Genomic DNA, 23,058 nt, shown 5'->3' with positions numbered 1-23,058 from the left:
AAAGGAAGCCATGGGCACCTCGAGGTCCACCCAGCTTAGGCTGGGTAAGGAGCAGGACGGGGTGCTGCTAGGAACTGCAGTGTGGCCTCTGTGAAGGCAAATACCATGACCAGCGAGGGAGTCGCTCAGGCCAGGTGTGACTCCAGCAAACAGACTCCCCCCAAGGCAGGGACCTAACTTCCCATTGCCACTTGGCCTCCTCCCATCACAGGAACTCAGGCAGGCCATGTCTTCTCTTGGGAGTGGGCCCTCTGATACCAGCTATATAATTCACCTGGCTGACAGCAAAATAAGGCTGCCACCTTGCAGTGGCCTTGGAACCGGAAGAGCCAGTTTCTCACAGGGAAGGTCCCACTGCAAGACACAGCCCTGGAACCCAGCCTCCTGGCTCCATCAGAGGATGCTGTCTACCAGATCACACTGCCTCTGGCCACCACATCACCAGGTCAGGCCCTTGAAATGACTGGGCTTGGCAGATGGGAAAGGGAGTTCAACAGAATGAGCGAGCCTAGTCTGCCATGTTCCCCAAGACCTCCTCTGAAGCAGGCTAACACCAGCACCTGCCAGCCTGGAGGTTTCCTGTCACTGTTGACAGAAGGGCTGGGCCTTCAGGCCTCCTGGAAATCACACGTCTGCAGATCAGAGCTAGGGTGGAGGTCTCACTCTGGCTCAGCTTCTCACTCTTCCCAGCTACAACCAGGGATGGAGGGGAAGCTGAGGTGGAAGGAATGCTTTACCTAGAAACTATGGAAATAAAAAGCAAACACAAGCCCTGTGCACCCCTCACTGGCTCAAGCCTTCAATTAAGTAAATGTGGAAATGTGACCCTAGAACTGCACAGCAAGGCCCCTCGGCTGTGCCCCCTCCAGGAAGCAGGCGCCATCCCCAAGCTCAAGCTCAGATGAGGTTCTTGTGCTCAGAGCCCAGGCCCGGGTGGTGGGGCGGTGGGGGTGGGGGGGGGGGCCCTGTGGGGGTGTGTTAAGTGTACCCGAGCCACTGAACAGCTAAGCCAGCCCTCAGAAGGGAGCCACTCAGTGCCAAGCATCCCAGCTTCAAGGCCAGAAAGAGCAAACACATGCCTGTCTCTACACTGCCACCCACAAACCCACCAGCTGGGGCCTGCCAGCCAGACCTGCTAGGGCAGAAGGAAGCTCTCACCCCCAGCAGAGCCTAGCGGCAAGGCATCAGGGGACCCACACATCACAATAACAAAACATTAGGCCACCACTTGCTGGTCTCTTGCCACTTTATTGGCCGTATCTTCCAACATCCCCAGAGCAATTCCCCTAAAGACACAGCGACCTGCCTTGGCCACACTGACACGATGGAGCCAGACTGGGAACCTGGGTCTGCTCAGCTCCCGAGTTGCACTGTGGGCGCCCTTGCCCTTTGCTGCCCCAGGAAGGACACTCCCACCCTTGCTCCTATTCCCCAGTCTCCTAGAAATCACGGAGCACGGAGAATCACAGAGCCGTGGGAAATGCCACAAGCATCTGGGGTTCTGGACAGCACCATCTACCTCCCTCCAAGTAGCATTCCTGGTAGAAATGTCAGCCAGGCACTCTGGCAGGTTGGCGCCCTGGCCAGGCATCCACAGGGGAACCACACTGTGGCCCAGACCTCCTGATATGTAGGAACCGCGGCCTAGAGAGACAGGGACAAGCGGCCAGTTACTACCTGGGCCCTGGTGAATGAGCAGGGAGTGGGAAGCACACACCTGCCCCACGGCCAGAGCTATGATGGTCAGCGTGGAAGGACCAGCATGGCTGGTCCATGGGGGTTGGGGACAGGGCTGAGTCTCACCTCCCACAGAAGTCCCTGCGCATAGCCACGAGATTGAGGGACAGGTCAGGCTGGCTCTGAAGCCAGCTGCCAACGAGCTCTGGGTGCCGTGGGTCCACTTCCAAGAAGATGCTTCTGTGCGAGGGAGAAATGGGTCAGCTCAGCTGGGCAAGGCTGGACCTGCACTTCTGGGTTGCCGGAGCTGGGAGGGGTAACGGCCCAAGCAGACCCAGTACACATCGGCGGGGAGAAGGCTGCAGAGGTCAGACCCAGGAGACACCCCTTCCATACCCAGAGTCCTTCAGGAGCTGAGGAGCCAGGGCCAGGATGTGGGTAATGATGTCCATGCCCTCCTCACCACCATCCAGGGCTACTGGGTCTTCATATCTGAAGAGGAAAACAGTGGGAGGTGAGGGCCTGTGATGAGGTATCTAAAAAGTATGGAGAAGCTGAACAGGGCTTCCATAGAGGGCTCTATGGAACTTCTATTCTGGGCTCAAAGTCTAAGGTCCCAGAGAGAGGCCCCCAAATGGTGGCAGCTCCAATGCTCCCCTCCACAGGCATCCCCCAAATGGAGTACTGCTGGGCATGCTCAGCAAATCCCACTGACTGACTGCCCTTAGGGCAAGAGGGTCTCCCCACAATGGTGTTCCTATTCTTGGCCTGGGGAAGCCAAGAGCTGGCACTAATCACTCCTAAGAGTAAGGAAGTGGGAAGCCAGGAAGCACCCTGACACACATAACCATGGCCTCCTCCAGAGGCTCCTGGGCGACCCCTGGTTCTCAGCCTATTTGAGAGCAGGATGGCTCAGTGAAAAGCCTGGAGTAGGGTCATAGTCCCAGTTTTCCAGCTAAGCCCCCAAACAATCTTGGACAAGTCACCTTACGTCTCTAGGCCTCAGTCTTCTGGAAAATGGTGCACCCATCCAAGCACCTTCCAAGTACTGTATACTGTTGTCTGCGATCTCAGTCATCACCGAGTCCGCCCCCTGGCCCAACAAAGTTCCACCAGTCAGTCCCCTTTCAGAGGCAGGAAACCAAGGCTCAGAGAGGTTCAGTGGTCTTAAGTGGGAAGGCAGGTGCTGAACCCAAGTAGGTCTGTGGGTTCCAGAGTGAGGCTCTCTTTCAGCACTACTGCTCCTTTCAGCCCCTCAGCCTCCGCATCCCTCCCAGTGTGGTCCTCCAGGGCAGACCCACTCCACTAGGCCTCAGGCCTGGCCTCCCTGGTCTACCACACACCTGAGGATCTCAGGAGCCAGCTTCTCCATGTCCCGGTGGAAGACGTAGGGAGGGTTGCTGACGACCAGGTCCACAGGGCCCCAGGATAGAAGGTGTGCCCAGCTCTCCACTGTGGTCAAAGGGAACACATGGCAGAGAACAGAAGGTGAAAGGTGGAAGATCCACGCACCGTGACCCTTGGGTAATCCCTCTCCCCAGGTCACATATCTCGGCACTATCTCTGGACCTGATAAACTACACTTGCAGATTAGGGTCCTAGGACCCCGGCCGGCAGCCTGGGTGGGAATGTATATGCTCTGACATGGCCTGGAGTGTCCCTGACTTCTCTCTTTCCTGTTAAAAATCTCCCCAATAAGCAACACTGTTTAAGTGCCACTTTCAGGCAGCCATCTCTGACCACCTGGCCAAGCAAGAGCCTCTGTTCTCTGCAGCCCCACTCGTCTTGCCACACTCTGCCTCAAAACCAACACAGACTGAGTATGTGGAGGGCAAGCCTGGCCTGTGCCAGTTGATTTCTAGTGGCTCTGTTTACTGGCCCCATCCTGTGCCACGTGCCATGCTCCATGGAGACAGTACATGAAGCTCAAGGATCCTGTGGGGATGTGACAGAATCTGAAATGAAGCCAGAACTCCCAGGACACGCTGTATGGGCCAGGCAGACACTGAAGTATTTTGGTCCCCAGGGTTTCTCTAGAGCTTCTGCTTACCTCTTGACAACAGCAAGCCCTAATTAAACTCATTCACTATGGACGATATGAAAGGTGAAAAAGACCTTGTGGCTGGTTCCTTCATGGGTCAGGTCAGCCCAGGAGGCAAAGGGGACTTGCCTGTCCTCAGCAAGGTTTGGTCTGAGATTGTGTGTGTGGGTGAGTGAATGAAGGTGGGAAAAACCCTTCCTCCATCTCTGTAGAGTGCCTCATCCAGCCAGCAGCACCTGGACCCAGGATCTCCACCCAGGGAAGAGGAGTGGGAAAGGTACCTGAGGTCACATCAAAGGGGACGATCTGAATCCTGTCCTGCAACCGAAGCCTGAAGAGACAGGAAGAGAGAGGTGAGCACGGTGGGTGGGAATAGACTCCTACCCCTGGCTACAAAGTCTTGGGAGATTAAACCCTTCTTGGACCAGCAAGAAACCTGGTTGTCCACTGTCCATTTGTAACCCTGTGGGACCTACACCAGGCCACCCTCACTGCCTCCTAGTTCTTGGGTGTGAAGGTCAGTGGGTTTAATACCTAGACAGGGGTTGAGATCAGGCCCTAAAATCTGACCCCCCTACCTTGACACTCTGCCCTCAAGCCCACCTACCTCTGAGCATTCTCATGGGTCAGGCAGATGGCGGCTTCTCCCTTATCCACAGCAATGACTCGGCTCTACCGCAAGAACAAGGGTACATGGGAGGCAGGATGTTGAGAGAGGCCAGGCTAGGGGACCAGAGCCCTCCTCAAACCCTCTACTAGAAGAGGAAGGTAATGCTCAATAGCTTTTCCCTCTCTGCGGCCAGAGTCTGGCCAGATGGAAGGGCATGGGACTTAAGAGGCTGTGGCCATGTGGGCCGGGGCAGGTGTCTTCCTCCTACTTCCCGTTATTTTCCCCTAAGTGCTTCTGACAGAGAGAGGCGGGGGAGGGATCAGCAGGAAGGGCAGCGAGTGCCAGTCAGTCTACCCATGCTCAGGGGGCTCACCTGGGGAAGCCTGCTCAGCAGGCTGAGGGAGATGGCTCCTGATCCACAGCCCACCTCCAAGATGAGGGGGCTGCTTTCAGCTCCCACCACACGGGGTCCGTGGGTCACCTCCTCCAGCACCCATTCAACCAGCTCCTGCAAGGCAGACAGATCTCAGAGTGGGCGCTGATCTGCCCCTGTGTGAATGGAGGAGGGGGATGACCAAAGCCAGACTGAACTTCATGTCAGCTGGGGCTACGGGCAGGTCACTGTCTGTCTATGTCTCTGCTTCCCTGTCTGTAAATAGGAACATGCTGCTGCTGCTGCTGCTGCTAAGTCGCTTCAGTCATGTCCGACTCTGTGCGATCCCAGAGATGGGAGCCCACCAGGCTCCCCCGTCCCTGGGATTCTCCAGGCAAGAACACTGGAGTGGGTTGCCATTTGCTTCTCCAACACATGAAAGTGAAAGTGAAGCCATTCAGTTGTGTCCGACTCTTCGCGACCCCATGGACTGCAGCCTACCAGGCTCCCCCATCCCTGGGATTCTCCAGGCAAGAACACTGGAGTGGGTTGCCATTTCCCTCTCCAACGCACGAAAGTGAAAGTGAAGCCGTTCAGTCGTGTCCGACTCTTCGCGACCTCATGGACTGCAGCCTACCAGGCACCTCTGTCCATGGGATTTTCCACGCAAGAGTACTGGAGTGGGGTGCCATTGCCTTCTCCACAATAGGAGCATAGCTAAGGATAACACACCACACTGGGGACAAATGGAGATTAAACAGAAGCACATTCATGAAGCACTGATCCCATGCATGGTACACCATAGGTGTTCAGTCAGCCCCAGCTAATCCCTTTACAGATAGCCTCTTGTTTTGTGCTTATACCAAAGTTAAGAAACACACTTGATGGTCCCTGGCCACCCACTCTGTGCCTGGCCCTGCTTCTAGAACATTCCCTGTATTAATCTGTTAATTAAACCCTACTGAGGAAACTGAGGCCCAGGGGTCAAGGTCTCACCAGGAGGCTGGCCTACAGCTCATGGTGGCCAAGGGGCCAATGTGTCCCCAGCTTCCTCACAGCCTCCCCAGAGAGGCCCCACGGTCAAAGGGACAGGGAATTCCCTCCAGGAGGGGTTGTGGCAGGGGGGTGATACAGCCTTACCTGAGCCCTGTATCTGAAGGGGACTGTGGCATACACAGGGCATGGGATAAGTGGGCATGGCAGAGTAGGAGGTGCCTAACTACGCTGTACCTGCCTTGGTGGCAGGGCAACATTTTCAGACACTGTCACTCTAGAAACTACAGTTTCAAGTCTCACGCACCTATCTGCCACCTGCAGATTGTGGATGGAAACCAATATAGCATGAAGGTGAGGGTGAAGGGCCGCTGCTGCCCACTGGCCCAAATGTTTCTGAACAGCAGTAGAGTGGGGGCTCAAGGAGCCAGGCATGGAACAGGAGAAGGGCAGTACAGTCCCTTCTCAAAGGGACCTGTCCTCTGGAAGAGGGCTGGAGAGGGCTCCTTGGGGGCTGAGGACTCCTGGAGTTCCAGGCAGTGTTGGCTCAGGGAATGAGGGGAGGGGTCAGGAAGTGGGTGTTTCCCTCATATGAAAGAGAGCCACTTCCCCTGGGCTCTCTCTCCCATGACTTTCCTCACTATGGGCCTAGGTCTAGGGTGGGGTGTGCTTCTCCCGCCAGACTGAATGCTCCATAATGCAAAGTCCAGGGGTTATCCCACCAGTGTGTCCCACACGGGCAGAGCTTGGCCCACAGAGAGACCTCTTGGCTACTCCCCAAGGGCTGGGCAAGCTCTCAGTGGCTGCAGGAAGTTACCCTCCAAGCCTCAGACTCCCCTGTCCGTCCAAGTCTCAATGTCAACAGTTATGCCCAACAGGGCAGAGGGCTCCAGATCACTCAGACCCATTTTCCATTTAAGTTCTTCAGTGCTGAGTCCCCAGAAGTATTTCATCCTCCCAGGCACCTCAACCCAGGAGCAAAGCTCACCTGTCCCCAGGGTAGCAAGTCCAAGGCAGGTAGAACTTGGCCAGTGGGTCCAACCTTTCCTATTCCAAGCCCCTTCTGCACCAAACTGCTACCAAAGGGTGAGACAGCCCATCTCCAGCCAGAAAGGGCTTCCCCGCATCATCCCCGTACCAGGCACCACTGGGGAACTGGAGTGCTGGTAGCAAGCTGGGTCCATAGCACTGGGGCCAGCACAGAGACAGTAGTCTAGGGCTGTAGCCAGGAGGCTGCGGTCTCAGTGGTGAGACCAAGTACTGAGCAGCCAGTCGGACAGATGAAACTTGTCAGGAGTGTGAACTTCTCTTGGTTTCCGGGCCATAGACTTACCCTGGCTGAAGAATGACCCCTTAGTCAACCACACTGGCCAGCCACCTCACAGAGACACCCTGACCTCAGAAACACACCACATGTGTGAATGGCTACCCTGGGCAAGGTATGAATCTGAGAGACTGGGCCGCCAGTGCCCCTCTGCCTCTCTCACACTCCAAACTATGGGGGGATGATTTTGGCTGTAGGACTACCTGAGACACAGTGGGTAGGGGTGGAGATCACTCTTAACAGGTCCAGAAACTCTCTTTCTCACCTAGAAAAGTGCCTCCTCATCTGAGAGTTGGTGGTTCCTTGGAAGAACCGAAAATCGAGCTGGTCACAGGCACAGGGCACCTTTTCCAGGTGAACAAGGGAAGAATCCAAGAACACAGCAGGACGGGAGCAGAGGGGAACGTGGGAAGGAGGCAAAGAGCATGCAGCTGTTGGCTCTGCCTGGAGCCACTGCCTCCACAGGATTCCACAGCCCTCAAGAGGCTGGGCCAAGGCCTCAGCAGGACCTGGGTGCCAGGAGCACCCACACTGGCATTACATTCTTGATGGGGCAGCCCCAGGAAGGGGGCACTGCCTCCTGTAAGCTAATCACAGACAGGGCATTGAGCCTACCACACCCCACCAGGCTGGGCAGGAACAGTTCACGCTTCCAGCCTTGGGTTTCCTACTGTACATACCACCAGGCTGGGGACTGTAGCACCTTCCCACCCCCAGGGAAAACCTAACTGGTCAGGCCACATGCCGCCTACAACTCTGCATTTCAGAATTCTGCACCCATCATCAGAAACCACCTTTAATGGATGGAGAGAACACAAGCAGCATGGCCCCTCCCATGCACTCATTCTCCCCACTCCTCGCCACAGGCCACGTCCTCTCAAGTTCTTGGTAAGGCACCCCCTGATGCGGCTTTACACTGGGGCAACCTGGCAAGTTCTGAGAAATGTGTGTACAGTGAGGCAAGGACCTGGCCTCCCCACCGCAGCCTCCCTCCTCTCCCCCACCTCCCCCACCCTTGACAGCAGAGCCACTCTCCTGGCCCAGATCCACCCAGGAAAGGCGGGGGGCGGGGGGGGGGGGGCTGCCACATGGGAACCGGAAGTCCACACCCAACACTCAGAACCCTGAAACATGCAGTTGGTGCCAGGTCAGCTCTGAAAGGACTTAGAAGTCATCGGGGTAGCTTCCTTCCAATGCCCTGACCCTGGGCAGCCTCAGGGGATGGTGAGTGACCTCATGGCCAGATGCTGCACGCTTGGAGGAGTGACAGATTGGCCCCCCCAAAGCCTGCAGGTAGCAGGCCCATCCTGCTCCGGCTCTGCACCCATCCCAGCTCATCCAGTCCCAGAAGGGGCAGCCCCTGTGAGGGAAGGGGCCCTGACCCAGGAGACAGGATGTCCGAGTGCTGCCTCATGCCCCCTGCCCAGGCAGCCCTGTGACCTCAGCAAGGTCTCAGACTCCCTATTGTCCCTGCCCTGACACCGGGCGGTAAGGTGAGGACCTGGCCTCCCAGTCACATGATGTAGAGGGCAGTGGGGTCAGAGGGCTTCTCGGCTGACGGGGAGGCTAGGAAAGTGAGGAGGGGCTCTGGGTCCCTGGCTGGAGCAGGTGGATGAGGTGCCCCAGAAATGGGTGTGCCTCTCCTCAGAACCTGGGGCCCTCTGACTTGCCTATCAGCCCCCACTGTGCTACCCTGCCACCTGTTCTGCTCTCTCTGGCTCCCAGCTCTGCCACCTACAAGGTGAGGGGAAGCCCAAGACCCTAGAAAGCATTTCTCCCAGGATTAAGGGGCCTCACCTACAGAAAGCATGTTGGGACCACACATTCCTCAGTCCTAGTAAACTGAGAAACACAGGCAGTGATCTGACTAGAAAGTGGATGGAAAAGGTAAAAGGATTCGAACTATTCCCTGGTCTGGAAGCTCAACCCTCTCATTATCTGGGTCCAGAGGGGGCGAGTGGTAAGCTCCCCGAGGTCACAAAGCTGCCCCAGGCTTCTAGGTGTTCAGTGGGAGCCCTCTCCACTCCGCCCTGCCTCCTGAGGAAGAGGAGGCACTTGCTTCCCACGGGTTCGGTTGGCTATGGGCCCATGGGACAGCTCCTAGGGAAATGACAGGAATAGGCTGAGCACCTGGTGGGCAGCACCAGGTGGGCCATCGTGAGCCACTGACAGCCAAGGGCTGGGACAGTGGCCTGGGAAGTGATGACAATCAAGGAGGCCAGCAAGAGACCTCTTTCCTTTGGGCCCCACCAATCCAGCCAGCCAGGAAGGGCGCTGTCTCTAAGGGATAGCAATAATGGGGCCCCGGCGCCCCCTGGTGGAAGTCTGGGACAAGACAGGCACCCTGAACCCCTTCACCCCATCCTGTCTAGTCCAGCGGGCACACCTACCTCCGTTTCTGGCCTAGGGATGAAAACTGGGGGTGCCATCTTCAGATTGAGACCCTGAAAGTCCCATTCACCAAGGATGTACTGCACAGGCATCCTGCAGAGGCGGAAGAAGGTGATCATCAGTGCCAGCAAATGGACCAACAGGGCCCTGTCTCGGTTGGGATACCACTGTGGCCAAAGGTGTTGGGTAGGGTCACGCCTCCTGTGCCCTGGAACTCCTAACCAAGCCCATCTTCTTTCTATTTACTACCTCTCTCATCACTCTCATCCCAATACCTTCCGAGTCCTTGGACACTTTCTTCCTCCTTGACCATGAATTTGGTGGGGCTGGAGGAAGCTGGACCCTGCTCCCCGCACACAGCCCTCAGGTTTGGTCCATGGCACTCACCGTTGCAACCGGTAGCTACCCAGCTCCTGGATACACTGTAGCTGCCAAGGGGTTAGGGGTCGGGTCCAAACTCCTGGCCTCAGGCTCTGAAACTGACCCATAGAGATCATGAGTGGCTGGCTCCCCTGAACCAGGTTTCTTTCGTTGATGATGCCGGTGGGTCCAACACTGGCCACCCTGGTCAACCCTGAAGCCCTGGTGCCTGGCACACACTGTAATAGTTTCTTGGATGGATGACTTAAGTATTTGCTTAAGACATTCCTTCAGAAAAATCCCATCATTCTCAGCTCAGCACTCTCAGTGGAGTGGAAAAGGCTGGATATCCCTTTCCCGGGGCTTCCCTCCTCCCACTTCCTGGCCCCCCTGACAACACTGCACTTAACTGTTTTGGCTCCAAGGACATGAGCCACGATGTATTCACTGGATTCCCGGGCCTCAGGGATACCCTTCTCCTCAAAGACCGCTGTCCAGTGGCTGACCACTTCAGTGGCACTCAACAACCCAGCCGGAGGCTGATGGGGTTGCCATGAGCTGAAGGCGCAGCCCCAAATGCCTTTCCTCCACCCCAGGCCAGAGAGGAGGGCCCTCAGCATTCTGCCCTGATGCTCCACGTCTCAGGGAAAGGATCCCTTGAGTACTTCCCCGAGGTGCCCAAGTCTTTCTTGTGATGTCAGCTGCTGAGGATGGTGACTGGCCTCAGCTGGAAGGAGATGGAGTGGTCACAGGCTCTGGGTCCTCATTATGGCTGGTCCTCAGACGCGGCTGCCCTGGAATAGGGAAGGAGAATCAGAGCAGCAGCTGAGCCTCGCAGGACTCACTCTTCTCTGACCTGTTGCCTGTGAGAGGGCATACTTTGCTATTCCCTATATTCAAAAGCAGAGACATTACTTTGCCAACTAAGGTCTGTCTAGTCAAGGCTATGGTTTTTCCTGTGGTCATGTATGGATGTGAGAGCTGGACTGTGAAGAAGTCCAAGCGCCGAAGAATTGATGCTTTTGAACTGTGGTGTTGGAGAAGACTCTTGAGAGTCCTTTGGACTGCAAGGAGATCCAACCAGTCCATTCTGAAGGAGATCAGCCCTGGGATTTCTTTAGAAGGAATGATGCTAAAGCTGAAACTCCAGTACTTTGGCCACCTCATGCGAAGAGTTGACTCATTGGAAAAGACTCTGATGCTGGGAGGGATCGGGGGCAGGAGGAGAAGGGGACGACAGGATGAGAGGGCTGGATGGCATCACTGACTCGATGGACGTGAGTCTGAGTGAACTCTGGGAGTTGGTGATGGACAGGGAGGCCTGGCGTGCTGCGATTCATGGGGTTGCAAAGAGTTGGACACGACTGAGTGACTGAACTGAACTGACTCCATTTTATACCCTCACCCATCTATTTGAGTTTTCTTGCCTTGGTCAGTGACATTTTCTTCAGGTCTTTGGCTCAAGTGATCTGAATCTATGGTTCAGTCCCTGATAATAAATGGGCTGGCAGGCTTCGGGTTTGGAGAGATCTATTTGACCCAGAGAATGTGACCTTGGGAAACTCATTATTTCTGAGCTTTAGTTTCCTCCTCCATACAGGAGAGGAAAGAAATAACACAAACTCCCTGGTGAGCAGTGCCTCAAGCAATGAATGTCAAGGGCCTGGGAGGCATCTCAACACACAGAGGGAGTCAATGTTACATGCTCTTAACTAGTATTACTAGGGGAGAAGACTGATTTTGCCTGGGAGTTTTGCTTCCAACATTTAGCATGTACTGTCATTGATTTGCAGGCTTCCCAGGTGGAGCTAGTGGTAAAGAACCTGCCTGCCAATGTTGGAGATGTAAGAGGCACAGGTTGGATCCCTGCCTTGGGAAGATCCCCTGGAGGAGCACATGGCAGCCCACTCCAGTATTCTTGCCTGGAGAATCCCATGAACAGAGGAGCCTGGCAGATAACAATCCACAGGGTCACAAAGAGTTGGACACAAAGAGATTTAGCACACATACACATCGTTGACTGTATCGAACGACTGTATCGTTGACTGAATCGATCGTTGACGATCGATTTTCACATCGTATGCTGAAAATCATCCCTCCACCCAATTTAACCCATGGTCCTAAACACCAGCATAAACTGCCAACTAAAAATCTGACAATTTGTTGGACCTCCCTGGTGGTCCAGTGGTTTGGAATCCGCCAGCCAGTGCAGGGGACACAGGTTCAATCCCTGGTCAGGGAAGCTCTCTCATGCCATGGGCCAACTAAGCCAACGAACCACAACTACTGAAACCCGCACGCCCGAGAGCCTGTGCTCGGCAACAAAAGAAGCCACCACAATGAGAAGCTCCCCCCGCCTCCACTGAAATAAGAGAAAGCCTGAGTACAACACGGAAGACCCAGGACCCAGCGCAAACAAAAATAAAGACACAAATAAATAACTTTTAGATGACAATTTTTGTTAACTTTATATTAAAATATATATTACATTATATATCACAAATTATATTATATATCACCAACACATTTAGCTGAAGATTTCAAATCAGTGGCTTCCTTTCCTCTTACAAAGACCTGGTTTCAAACTAGCCTTGATTAAACAACTGTTAGGTGCCGCTCTTCAGAGACAAGCAGGAAGGAAAAGAAGACTGCGGACGGGAAGCAACCTGCCCAAAGCTACCCAGCTAGTAACCGTTCCAGGCAAGACACAAATCCTTCGGACTCCTGAGGCAGCTCTGACTACCAGAGTGCGGCCCAAGGAGCAGGGGAGGCCTGAAGTCAGGCGCAGCTTCTTCCCTCTCAGTTCTCACGGGAAGATTACCTCTAACCAAGCCTGTTTCTCCATCTGTACAACGGGGACACAGACTTTCTGAGGAAGGCTACCAGCACTCTGAAGAACTCGATGTCTCGAGGGTGTTGCTCATACCTTTCTAATAGGCTACTCCACTCTCCCGCCATCCTGAAGAAACTGCCGCGGGTTCGGCTCCCGGATGTGCATAACCCGGATGTGAGCTCCCCCCCGAGAGGCTCTGCTTCCGGGGTTGGCTCAACTGAGAAAGGGCTCGGGTGGATTACGTCGACCAGCTCCAGGGTTCCTAGAGCCGCTGGGTTGCACCTCGGACGCCCCTGAGGGCCAGTGGCGGCGGGGTGGGTATGAACGCCTTGCACGCTATTTCCGCAGGCGCACGGTGGGAAAGGGTGGCGTTGTGTTAAGGCTGCTCCCCAGTCTTCCTGAAGGTCACAGCAGGAATACGGCTTTAGCCTGCGGTGTCTGGTACCGACTCCGGAGTTGTGTAGGCCGCCCGAACGGAGGCGTGTCATCAGCTGGCCAGGAGTTCAAGGGATCGGGCGCTATGCGCAGGGGCGTGGCCTAACATAGACCTTGTACGGGTAGAGCGGCACGTGGGTGTAGCCCAGTGTTGGGGGCGGGCACTAATTTGAGGAGTGGCATCCAGTGTTCAGGACCTGGACAGGACCAGTGTCCAGGACCAGGTGGCGACTGGACCCCAGGGCCGCTCTTGACCCTCTAACCCCGTTTTAGGGTTTGGAGCAGGCAGCTCTAAATCGGAAGTATTAGTAGACCAGGGTTTGAATCCTTACTCATCGGGGGGGCTTTGTCCAGGTCCTCTCTGTGTGCCTCAGTTCCTCTTATAAAATTCATGGCAGGGTCTCTCAAGTGTGGCCTGCCAATGCCACTCCCCTCTGCCCTCGAGTCTATTGTTAACTAGATCACTGTTGACTAAACTACTGTTAAACATACAGTTTCCGAGGCTCCGTCCCAGACCCGGGGATCTGTATCTGTAACAAGCTATTAAAAAGCGATCCTCATAAGTTCCTATGAAAACCTCAGAATTAGAAGGTATCTGAAAGCTCCTCGTTGTAGAGGTGATCGCACTCTGGATGGAGGGGTATATATAGGTTTTCCTGGGTCCAGGTGCCCAGTAATGCCTCTCCAATAATAATACCATCCCATCTCCCTATTTCTCTGAAAGATGCCTCATTTCTAGCCAGAGGTGGGTACCGTTTGCCAACAGCCCTCACACCAGAGCCCATCTGAGCAGGAAGCTGAGAGCCAGGGAGGAGAAGCATCTTGCTCTAGTTCACCAAGCTAGTAGAGCGTCCAGCCAGAGTTCAACGCTGGCTCAAGGACTCCTAGTTTGGTGCTCTCCCCAAACCTGCGCCCACCTGCATTTGGGGAGCGCGAGTCTGTCCGGGTGGAGGTGAAGCCTGGGCTAGCCGGTGGCCAGAGTTCTGTCCTTAAGAAAGGCCTGGCCGCCCACAGTCCCCCGCGCGATTCTACATGGGCCAGGGAGAATGAGCAGTGGTCTGCAAGAACTGCGACCCGGCTCCCGCTCTCGCTGGGGGCAGAGCCAGATCTGAGCGGCAGGCCAGCGGACCAATGCAGAGCCGGCTCTGGGCCTGACAGCCAATCCGGGGCCGGGGGCGCGGGGCTGGCAGGGAGGAGAATAGCTGGAGCATCGCGGAGACGCTAGGCTGCTGGCCTCAGCCCCACCCCCGCGGTGGGTCCCGGCCCGGCCTGTCCCTGTCCAGGCTGGCAGAGCTAGCGCTCGGCTGTGGGCGGTGCGACGTCACAGGCACAGCCCAGGAGGTCCACCCAGGGAGGGCGGACCTCGGGTCGGACCCGCCGCCCCCTACCCTAGGACCTGGGGGGTCTCCCCCCCAACCTTGCCCCCGCCTCCTGCCGGTCGCCACCACCCCTAACCTCTCCGGCTGAGCTCGGCGTCCCAGAGAGGATTAAGTAAGTGCTGAGGTCGCCGCTTCTGTGCAAGAATGGAGGAATCAGAGGGACGAAGGTGGGGATGGGGATTGGAGTAGCGAGGAATGATGAACCTGGTGGAGAACGGTATGTGGGTTCTCGGAGGTCGTAGCGCCCAACCCTTTTCCTCCCCGATTCCTTCTCTTGCCCTTTGGAACATGAGGCAGTACTGAACAGTGATGAGCAGGGCCCTTTCCCTCCTTTGGAAGGAAAAATAAACAGAGCCCCAGAGCGAGTGTTAAGGGTCTGGCCCAAGGTCACATCTCGGAGTCAGTGGCAGAACCAAGAAAGAACCTGGGACTCCTGACAAGCCCGCCTACCTAGAGGCAGAGGACAGAGAGCGGCGATGAGCCTCTCCCATCCCGTGTTTCTGTGCCAGCCTTGCCCCTTCCTAAGGGGCCATCCTGGGTGTGTGTGCCCACCTCACACACACCCATGCACCCACATGGGAGGCATCCCACATATACCCATGAGCTGGCGCACAGCGTGTGTGTGCAGCCATGATCTGTGCATCCCTCCTCTCCCTAGGCCTGCCTTTCTGCAGTTTGGCTGGGACTTCTTCCCACTCCGTCTTATCCAGGGTCTTTTGGCCTGGGAAGGCCAAAGTCACAGCCTGGACTGGGCATATCGCCCACCCTCTGCTCCCAAGGGAAGAGGGAGGGGTAGGAGAAGTCATCTCAGAGTGGGAGCTCCATTCTTACCTCTGAAGATTCACTCTCCTTGACTGTCTCCTGGTCCCTGGCAGCCTCTGGCTCCCCTGTAGGGGTCCAGGGACCCAAGAGCCTACAGAGAAAGCCCATCAGAGGCCCTGAATTACTCCTTTCTCTCCTTCTTGTCTTCTGGCCTTGCCACACCTGTCCCTTCCCTCCTTCCAAGCACGGGCTGGACAACACACAGCAGAGTGGGTGCAGGGGCTTCTGTGGCCCCCCTTTCCCAAATGGAGTGACCAGAGTGAGAAGAGCTTACACTTACTGGGTGCTTACTGTGGATAAGGGTTGTGCTGAGCTAAGTCATTTCTAGGGACTACTTCATTCTGATATGTCAGTGACCCTCTCACCCTTTCTGTGAGGGAGGTGCCCTTAATGCCTACAGCTTAGACTCAGGGAAACTGAGACAGGGAGAGGTGGTTGACTTGCCTAGGGTCACTCAGTTAAGTAGCTTGAACCAGAATTCACAGACAGGCTTGTCTGATCATTGTGCAAGGAAAAAGCTGCAGTGTTTTGTTTTTTTTTTTCTCCAAGCAGGAGGTGAGGGATGGTGGGCGGGGGGGGACGTATGAAGTTGAAGAGTGTGGGGAGTAGGGGCTGGGGTGGAGAGTGGACTTTTTCTTTCAAGCCTCCCCACTACCTTTCAGATTTTCCAAGTATGATCACTGTGATCATCTTACCCACAAAGAGGGGGCAGGGCTTCATTTTCATGTCCCTAAATGCAAGTGGGATCTATAAGATGAAGACATATCCCGATGGTCCCTGAACTTTCCCTTGCCCTCAAACTTTGATTTCCCCTGTGCCTTCAGAACTTAGGGGAACTTCGTCTCACCACAGAGTCACATCCTCAGCCTCCTGTTTTGTTTTGTTTTTTTCTTTCCAGCACCCACGGAGCTCCCTTTCAAGGACGTGGCCCCCTGTATGGGTAGTGGGGGCCACAGGTTGGGACACCCCCGGTGTCAAAAGTGAGTGGGCAGGTTGGCTGACCACAAGCAGTCTCTCAGCATCAGCATGGACTCCAGGATCCCATCTGCTCGGGGCTGGATCAGCAGCCGCCCACCCACCTCTGAGTCTGACCTGGAGCCTGCCTCAGACGGGCCAGCTTCCGAGACCACCACCCTCAGCCCAGAAGCCACCAGCTTTAATGACACCAGAATCCCTGACGTGGCTGGTGGCACCGCCGGCGTGGGCACAATGCTTCTGTCCTTCGGGATCATCACCGTCATCGGCCTGACTGTGGCCATGGTGAGAGCTGGGGCAGACTGGGGCTGGCTCGCATGGCTGTCACTTGGCAGAAGGGTGATCAGCGGTTAGATTTTAGAGAATCTAGTCAGAACGCAATGGTCTGTTAGTGATAGTACAATCCTTCCCTTTCCCAAGGATTTGTTTATATGGGGGCCCAGACACCAGAGGGGCTGCCTCCAATCAGCAGAAAAAGAAAAGGTTCTGAGGAACACATGGCATTTTGAGCTGGGTCGTGAAGGCCATGTAGGAGTTGGGGTGGAGGATGTTTCAGATGGAGGGTCTTGATGGGCAGAAGTGTGGAAGCAGACAGCAGGCTCTGTGAGCAGTGAGCAGGACAGCGAGGCAAGTGAGCATGGGGCCCTTACAGAAGTAGAGGCCAGAAGATAATTGGGAAAGATCATGGGCTGCAGGGTCTGGATAGGATGCTCTGGGCACAGCAGCGTGCTGGCAATGTTCATTCATTCACTTGGCAGTTATTTCATGGGCACTTGCCCTGGATCAAGTCTTCAGGACCACAGGGATGAGGGAGAAAAGGTTCTGCAGTTCTTACAGGGAGTGAGAGAGAAATACAACCAAAGGTGCCAAGGGTAGCCCATACGGACTGGCTTGGGGAATCGGGTGGGGATTGGGGGCCTTCCTAGACTGGGTGGTCAGGGACAGCTGAGGAGGCAACATTAGGGCTGAGACCTCACAATGGAGACCTGGCCCCAGTGTCACAGGAAGGGCAGAGTCGGACAGGGATCAGGGCAGAGATGAGCTGGGCTGAGGCTCCAGGTGTCCCCCCGAGAGTGGATACAATGCTTCCAGATCTGGGATCTGCCGCTGAAAATATGGTCTCTCCCTTGGGAATTCCCTGTGGTCCAGTGGTTAGGACTTGGTGCTTTCACTGCCATGGTCCCGGGTTCAGTCCCTGGTTGGGAACTAAGATCCTGCAGCCAAAAGAAAAAGACATGGACTCCCTCTTTAAGATGATGCATGGACACTCAGAATGTCACCAGGGAGATTGCGTAAGCTGAGACCTGGAAGGGCAGGGGTGCACTGTATGTCCCCCAGCAGGCCCGGCAATGGTGGCATTTGGCCTGCTGCCCCTCACGGGCTCTGACAGCCAGCCTAAGACCTAGGAGCATGTTGCTCTGACAAATAGGGCTGTGGATGGTCCATCATGGCTGGAGCTGCTGGTAAACCATGGTTACCATATGGGCCCCACAGGCTCCGGATCGCTGCCAGGGAGCAACTGCTATCCAGCAGGCAGGGCCAGGACATAGCACACAGAGCAAGGCCAGGGCCTGCACAGGCTTCTGGGGCAGGGGCAAGGCAAAGGCCAATGTTTGGCACCCATGTGGTGGTTAAACAGGCAGAGCCACCAGAACCTCAGGGATAAAGCAGGGGCTAGACCCAAAGATTTCATCCTGGGAACTTGGGAAGACTTCCTTATTCTTCATTCTGGAGGCACATTCAGAGGGCCAGGGTGCATGGCTTTATGTCCCAAAGCAGAGAAACAGGGAGCTTATGGGGCAAAGGCAGTGGAGGGCAGAAAACAGCTCCTGGGCCAGGGCCAGGTCCAGAGAGGTAGGTTCCTTGAGTACTAGAGAATCTGCCCTCATGCCAGCCGTGAGCCAGGCCATGCTGTGCGCAAGGAGGAGCAAATCAGTGCCAGGCAGTGTGCCTCACATCAGGGGAGCAGTGCTGGAGGGCTTCCTGGAAGAGGTGGGGCTGCAGCTCGACAGTGAAGGGTGGGAAAGATTTGGAAAGGAAGATGTGTTGGGGGAAGGTACTATTATTTGGGGCAGAAGGAGCAGCAAGGATGAAGGGTGGAGACTGGTTCTAGCATCTCTTGAAGATTCTTCTGTATCACAGGCCATGGAGCAGGCCAGGGAGTGCAGACCACTGGGGCTGGAGCTGCTGGTTCAGGGCAGGCAGGGGCTGGGCCAGAGACCTGGAGCTCCTGTCACCTCCCACTCACAGGAAAGCAAGGGGCCTGCTCACATCCTGGGGGTGGAAGGAGGAGCAAGGGGCACCTCAGTTTCTTTCCACCTTTGGGGTCCTCCAGGAATGAGCAGCAGGAGGAACTCTGGGCCAGGCTGGAAACAAACCAGATTCAAGCTGTGAATGAGCCACCAAGAGTATAGGAGCCACGGCAGATTTAGGACAGACTCTTGGAGCAGGGCTTTCCCCCAGGCAGAAGTGGTCATGTTCCTGGGAGTCAAAACACACCAGTTTAGGCATGAGCAAGATGGTGGCAGACGTCCTTGGGGTCCCTGCCCAGGTGGTCAACCATGCCTCACCCCCGTCCTCCCCTTCCTCCCCACTTCTTTTCTCCGCTCCTCCTACCTCCTCCCCCGCCCTCCCTCGTCCCCACTGCCCTGTACCAGAGTTTCCTGCTCCAGCCCGGAGCTCTTGGGTCCCGATGTTTTCTCAGGCTGCCCAGGCCTTTATCTCCAAGTCTGTACAATGGTGGGTGAGGACCCAGGGGTCTTCCTAGGTTCCTCCAGCATCAGGGTTCAGGAGTTTGGTCTGGGCTGATGTCCAGGGCCTCAGGTCCTCCTCCTCAACCCCTTTCCACTGAGGACCATCAACCTCCCCAGAAACTCCAGGAACCCAGACCAAAGCCTTGCCCAGAGCCACTGCCCTGCCGAGTCTGGCCTCTGCCAGTCGCCTGTACTTTTTACCTATACATGGGGAAAAGTATTGTGCCTGGGGACAGTTGAGAGGATGGGGTGTGCTGAAGTCCCTCCCCACCCCCACCCCCCACACACTTCAGCCCTGAGGAGGCTGAGGCAGGCATTGAGTGGTTGGAGCCACTGTCAGTATTGGCAGGGTGGGCCCGTGAGTCCCCAGGCCAGGCTTGACTGTGGTTTTCCCAGGCGGGGCTGCCCCCCACCTCTGATTTTCTGCAGCATCTCTTAAATGCCAAATGGGGTAGGAGGTATGTGTCCATGGGATGGGGTCACTGAGGACAGGTGTCCTAGAGGTCTCCCATTCATCAGCCTCCGTGTGTCCCCTGTCCTAAGGACTGCTGGGTTAATTAGGGTCTCCTTCCCTGGCCATCTGATGCTGCCTCCCTCTCTTGCAGGTTTTGTACATCAGGAAGAAGAAGAGGTAACTCCCTGGCTGCCCCCAAGACCGAAGCCCATAGGCTGTGCTGGGCTGGACTCTAGGGATGCGGGTGGGGAAGGAGAGTCCTCCCACCATGAAGGTCCCTCTCCCTAGTCAGGGAGTCAGGGTCCCTCCTCCCCACTCAGGATTGGGGGTGACCACTTTCCTTTGGGGAGAGCTGAGCCACCCTTGCCCTGCTGCCATTGACTCCCCTTTCCCTACCCCAGGCCCCCTAGAGGCTGTGGACCACACAAGCCCCTGGCTTAGCCAGTCCCCATTGCCCCCACGAATGACAGCTCTGTGACCGTTGGCCCCATCTGGTCCCGGGAGTGGGTAACTCTCCCTCCCAGGCCACCTATCCGAGGGGCAGAAATGTGCGCAGAAATGTCTTTCATTGAATCCCGGGGAAAATTTTAGGACCGTAAATAGGACTGTGTCTGTGGATCCGCAGGCAGGGCCTGGAGGGCTGGTGGGAGGGGAAGGGCCTGCTCGGCCCCCATCATTCTCTGCCCCCACCCCCAGGCTGGAGAAGCTACGCCACCAGCTCATGCCTATGTACAACTTTGACCCAACGGAGGAGCAAGACGAACTGGAGCAGGAGCTGCTGGAGCATGGGCGGGACGCTGCCTCCGTGCAGGCCGCCGCCGCTGGGCAGGCCATGCAGGGCAAGGTGGGCGCTGGCAGGCTCCTCCACGCAGCCCGCGGGCCACTCACGGCTCTCCCGCCCCACCCTCTCTCCTTTCCTGGGCAGCTTTCTAACACCTGCCGTGTGGTCAGGTGGCAGCTATATGGGCTTTGTCAGGTTGGATTAGAAACGGGTAGAATTGCTCCTTGGCCCCCCACAGATCACCGCACAGCCAGGCCAGGGCAGCCTTGGGGTCCAGCCGGCTCTGCCCCTGATCACCTGGTCACCTGGGAAGGTCCATTGGCCTCTCTGAGCCTCAGTTTTCTCATCTGCAAGTGAAAAAAATACCCTGATTCTTGCCTTGGGTGCACCCTTGAAACTAGGGGGAAGGCAGGAGGGAATGTTGGGAGGCTGAGACCCTGGGTTCCTCTGCTTCCTGAGATTGCATGCTGAGCGAGTTGTCACTGGGGTCAGATTCTGGCACCTCTGAGTAGACTGGTGGGTTCCCAGTAACTGGCAGACCCCAGGCAGGTGCAGACCCTGGGCAGACACCTCCCGTATCCACAGAGTTGGGTACCTGTGTGGTTATCCTGCCAGAGGCACTGGGCTGCCCAGCCACTTGCCAGCAGTCCCTGAGATGTCTGGGGGCCAGAGCCCCATGGAGAGACCTGGCCTCTCTGGACCATGATGCCTGTTTGCATCCCTCCTGGCCTTGATCCCACTGATTGCTAAGGAGTCTAGCCCCACAGAGGCAGCTTTGGGAGACTGGATTCAGGAAGAGTGGAGACTGGGAGTCAGAGACCCTCTGGTTTGGCTACCAGTTCTGTGTACCTGGATCAGGACTCACACCCCTTTGAGATATTCAGAATATTGGGCTGAGAATCTCTGTCCACCCAACTCTTGGGACGACTGACCATTTGACAGTCGTTTCCTGTGCACCCCCTTGTGCCAGCCCTTGTGCTGCAGCTTTGGGGCTTGGGGTACAGAGGTGAGCCCCCTCTGCTGGGAGAAGGCGGTACCTGTGTAATTAATCCTGGGACCCCAGGGAAAGTGCTGCCTCTGGCTGAGAAGGTAAGACGAGCTGGGGATGGCTGTCAGGAGGAGTCATGGGAGGAATCACTTGAGTCAGGTCATATTTCTTGGCTGAGCTTATGGGAGGGCATTCCAGGCAGAAGGCATAGTGGGTGCCAAGCGCAAGTAAGCAGCAGAGGGTGAAGGTGACTGGGTAAGAGAGGGCCTGACCTCAGCCCAGGTCCCTGATGCCCCGACTGTCTCTGTGCAGACCACGCTCCCCTCTCAGGGCCCAGTGCAGAGGCCCAGTCGGCTGGTGTTCACCGATGTGGCCAATGCCATCCACGCATGAGTAGCCGGTGGATGGGCCTGGACCTCTGATGAAGACATCCGCTGCATTGCCCACAAAGCCGCCCACTCCAAGATCACTAAAACCGACTCTCAGGACCTGCCCTGCCGAGGCCCCAGCTGTTCTGAGGACCCAGCTGCTGACTCTCCAGGCTCTAAAAGGGGCCTCCCCATTGCCCCCCGGCCAGAAGGAGGTCTGTCCATATGACGGGGATCCATGAGGTCTTCCAGCCACCCCTCCCCGTTGGCCGGCTATGGGCTAGGTCCAAGCTTGGGGGAGAGCTGCGGGGGAGGGGAGACGGGGGAGCAGGCACGGAGGGACTCGGGGCCAGACCCGCAGCAAGGCCCCCTGCATGCACATCACCGTGCCCACCTGCAGACACGCGCCTGGGCGAGCACAGCGGGCAGGATGGAGACCCCCGCACTGGCTCCACCCTCCCACTGACCCCCACCCCAAGGCACGTAGAGGACCATCAAGCGGGCCACCCCTTCTCTGCCATCAGCGTTCAGGGACTGGCGGGAGAGGAGAAGCGGAGCCAAGGGTCCACTGCCCACCGCGTCTCTTCACCGGGCTCTAAGAGCCAGTAACCAGCTTCGGGAACAATCCCCTTGTCTTAGTGTTTATTGGGGATCCAGGGTTGGGGGTAGAGGCTGCCGGTCTGGGGGCAGTGGTCACGGGTTGCAAGATCTGACTGCCTGAAACAGGGTGGTGATGGCCCCTTGCGAAACAGAAGAGACCTAGTCTGGGTTTTGATCACCTTTGGTCTGCCCACCCGGTGCCCAGAAGGAATTCTGCCAGTCTGGGGCATCTGGGTCAAGCCAGACCCCAAGAACCTGGCGTGGCTCCGCAGGGCACGCATGCGCACAGGAGCATGCCTGCGCCCCGTCTTGCCCAGCCTCGTCGCCGCTGTCCTCCGCTGGTTGGAGCGGACGCGAAGGCGGCAGGTACAAACCCTCTGTTGGACAAATACCACCCTCAGGATGTGAGGGCCTAGGAGGCCTTCGTGGGGAAGGTTCTGGATTTATTTCCTCCTCTAGATGCTATAAATACGTTAGCATTGGAGCCAACTGGAGGGCTGCGGGTAATTTGGGATGCGCAGAAACTGTAATTTAACTCACAGCATCTCCATGTGAGAGCATTAAAGATGTAATTAAGACGTTTACACAAAGAGAGTGTGAGCCTGTGACACCGAGGATATGAAACCCCAGCGGGGGTGGGATGGGTGAGGGGCTGGGGAGAGGGTGTCGCTTGGATCCCAGCCATAAGGAGGCAGCCCGGCTGTCTTTCCTTGATCTGTCCAATGACATGCCTCTAGTGCTGAGTTCAAGACTGTTCCGGGGCCTTGAACCTCAGCTGTGGAATGTGTCACCATGCCTGCTATCCCCTTGATTGGAGAGCCAAGTGGACAGGGACCAGAGGAGGGAGGGGGCTTGAGACCCATAGAACCTGTGTCTGAAACACAAAAGAGAAAAAAAAATA

General features: G+C 56.4%; 2 protein-coding genes across 3 annotated transcripts; one reads left to right on the top strand and one right to left on the bottom strand.

Moving 5' to 3' along the window:
• Positions 1–1,149: 1,149 nt before the first annotated feature.
• On the bottom strand, positions 1,150–13,101 carry HEMK1 (HemK methyltransferase family member 1). 2 transcript variants are annotated; one of them, XM_052636659.1, is made up of 11 exons: positions 12,696–13,101; positions 10,180–10,563; positions 9,797–9,888; positions 9,409–9,502; positions 4,702–4,836; positions 4,326–4,390; positions 4,000–4,049; positions 3,021–3,129; positions 2,074–2,169; positions 1,804–1,914; positions 1,150–1,644 (listed from the first exon to the last, which is right to left on the bottom strand). In XM_052636659.1, exons 2-11 carry the CDS (start codon positions 10,387–10,389, stop codon positions 1,551–1,553), a joined length of 1,056 nt encoding a protein of 351 aa, XP_052492619.1. In that variant the 5' UTR covers positions 10,390–10,563; positions 12,696–13,101; the 3' UTR covers positions 1,150–1,550. The 2 variants fall into 2 exon arrangements, with proteins under 2 accessions (XP_052492619.1, XP_052492610.1); XM_052636650.1 differs by having other exon boundaries at positions 1,154–1,644; positions 1,804–1,917.
• A 1,198-nt stretch (positions 13,102–14,299) lies between these two features.
• Positions 14,300–22,721, top strand: C1H3orf18 (chromosome 1 C3orf18 homolog). Its single transcript, XM_052642852.1, has 5 exons — positions 14,300–14,528; positions 16,137–16,498; positions 19,572–19,597; positions 20,117–20,264; positions 21,502–22,721. The coding sequence occupies exons 2-5, from the start codon at positions 16,265–16,267 to the stop codon at positions 21,580–21,582; spliced, it is 489 nt and encodes a 162-aa protein (XP_052498812.1). The 5' UTR covers positions 14,300–14,528; positions 16,137–16,264; the 3' UTR covers positions 21,583–22,721.
• The last annotated feature ends 337 nt before the right edge of the window (positions 22,722–23,058 follow it).

The sequence above is a fragment of the Budorcas taxicolor genome, chromosome 1 (genome assembly GCF_023091745.1).
Source record: "Budorcas taxicolor isolate Tak-1 chromosome 1, Takin1.1, whole genome shotgun sequence".
Classification (NCBI taxonomy): domain Eukaryota; kingdom Metazoa; phylum Chordata; class Mammalia; order Artiodactyla; family Bovidae; genus Budorcas; species Budorcas taxicolor.
This window is presented reverse-complemented; position numbering and strand designations above follow the sequence as displayed.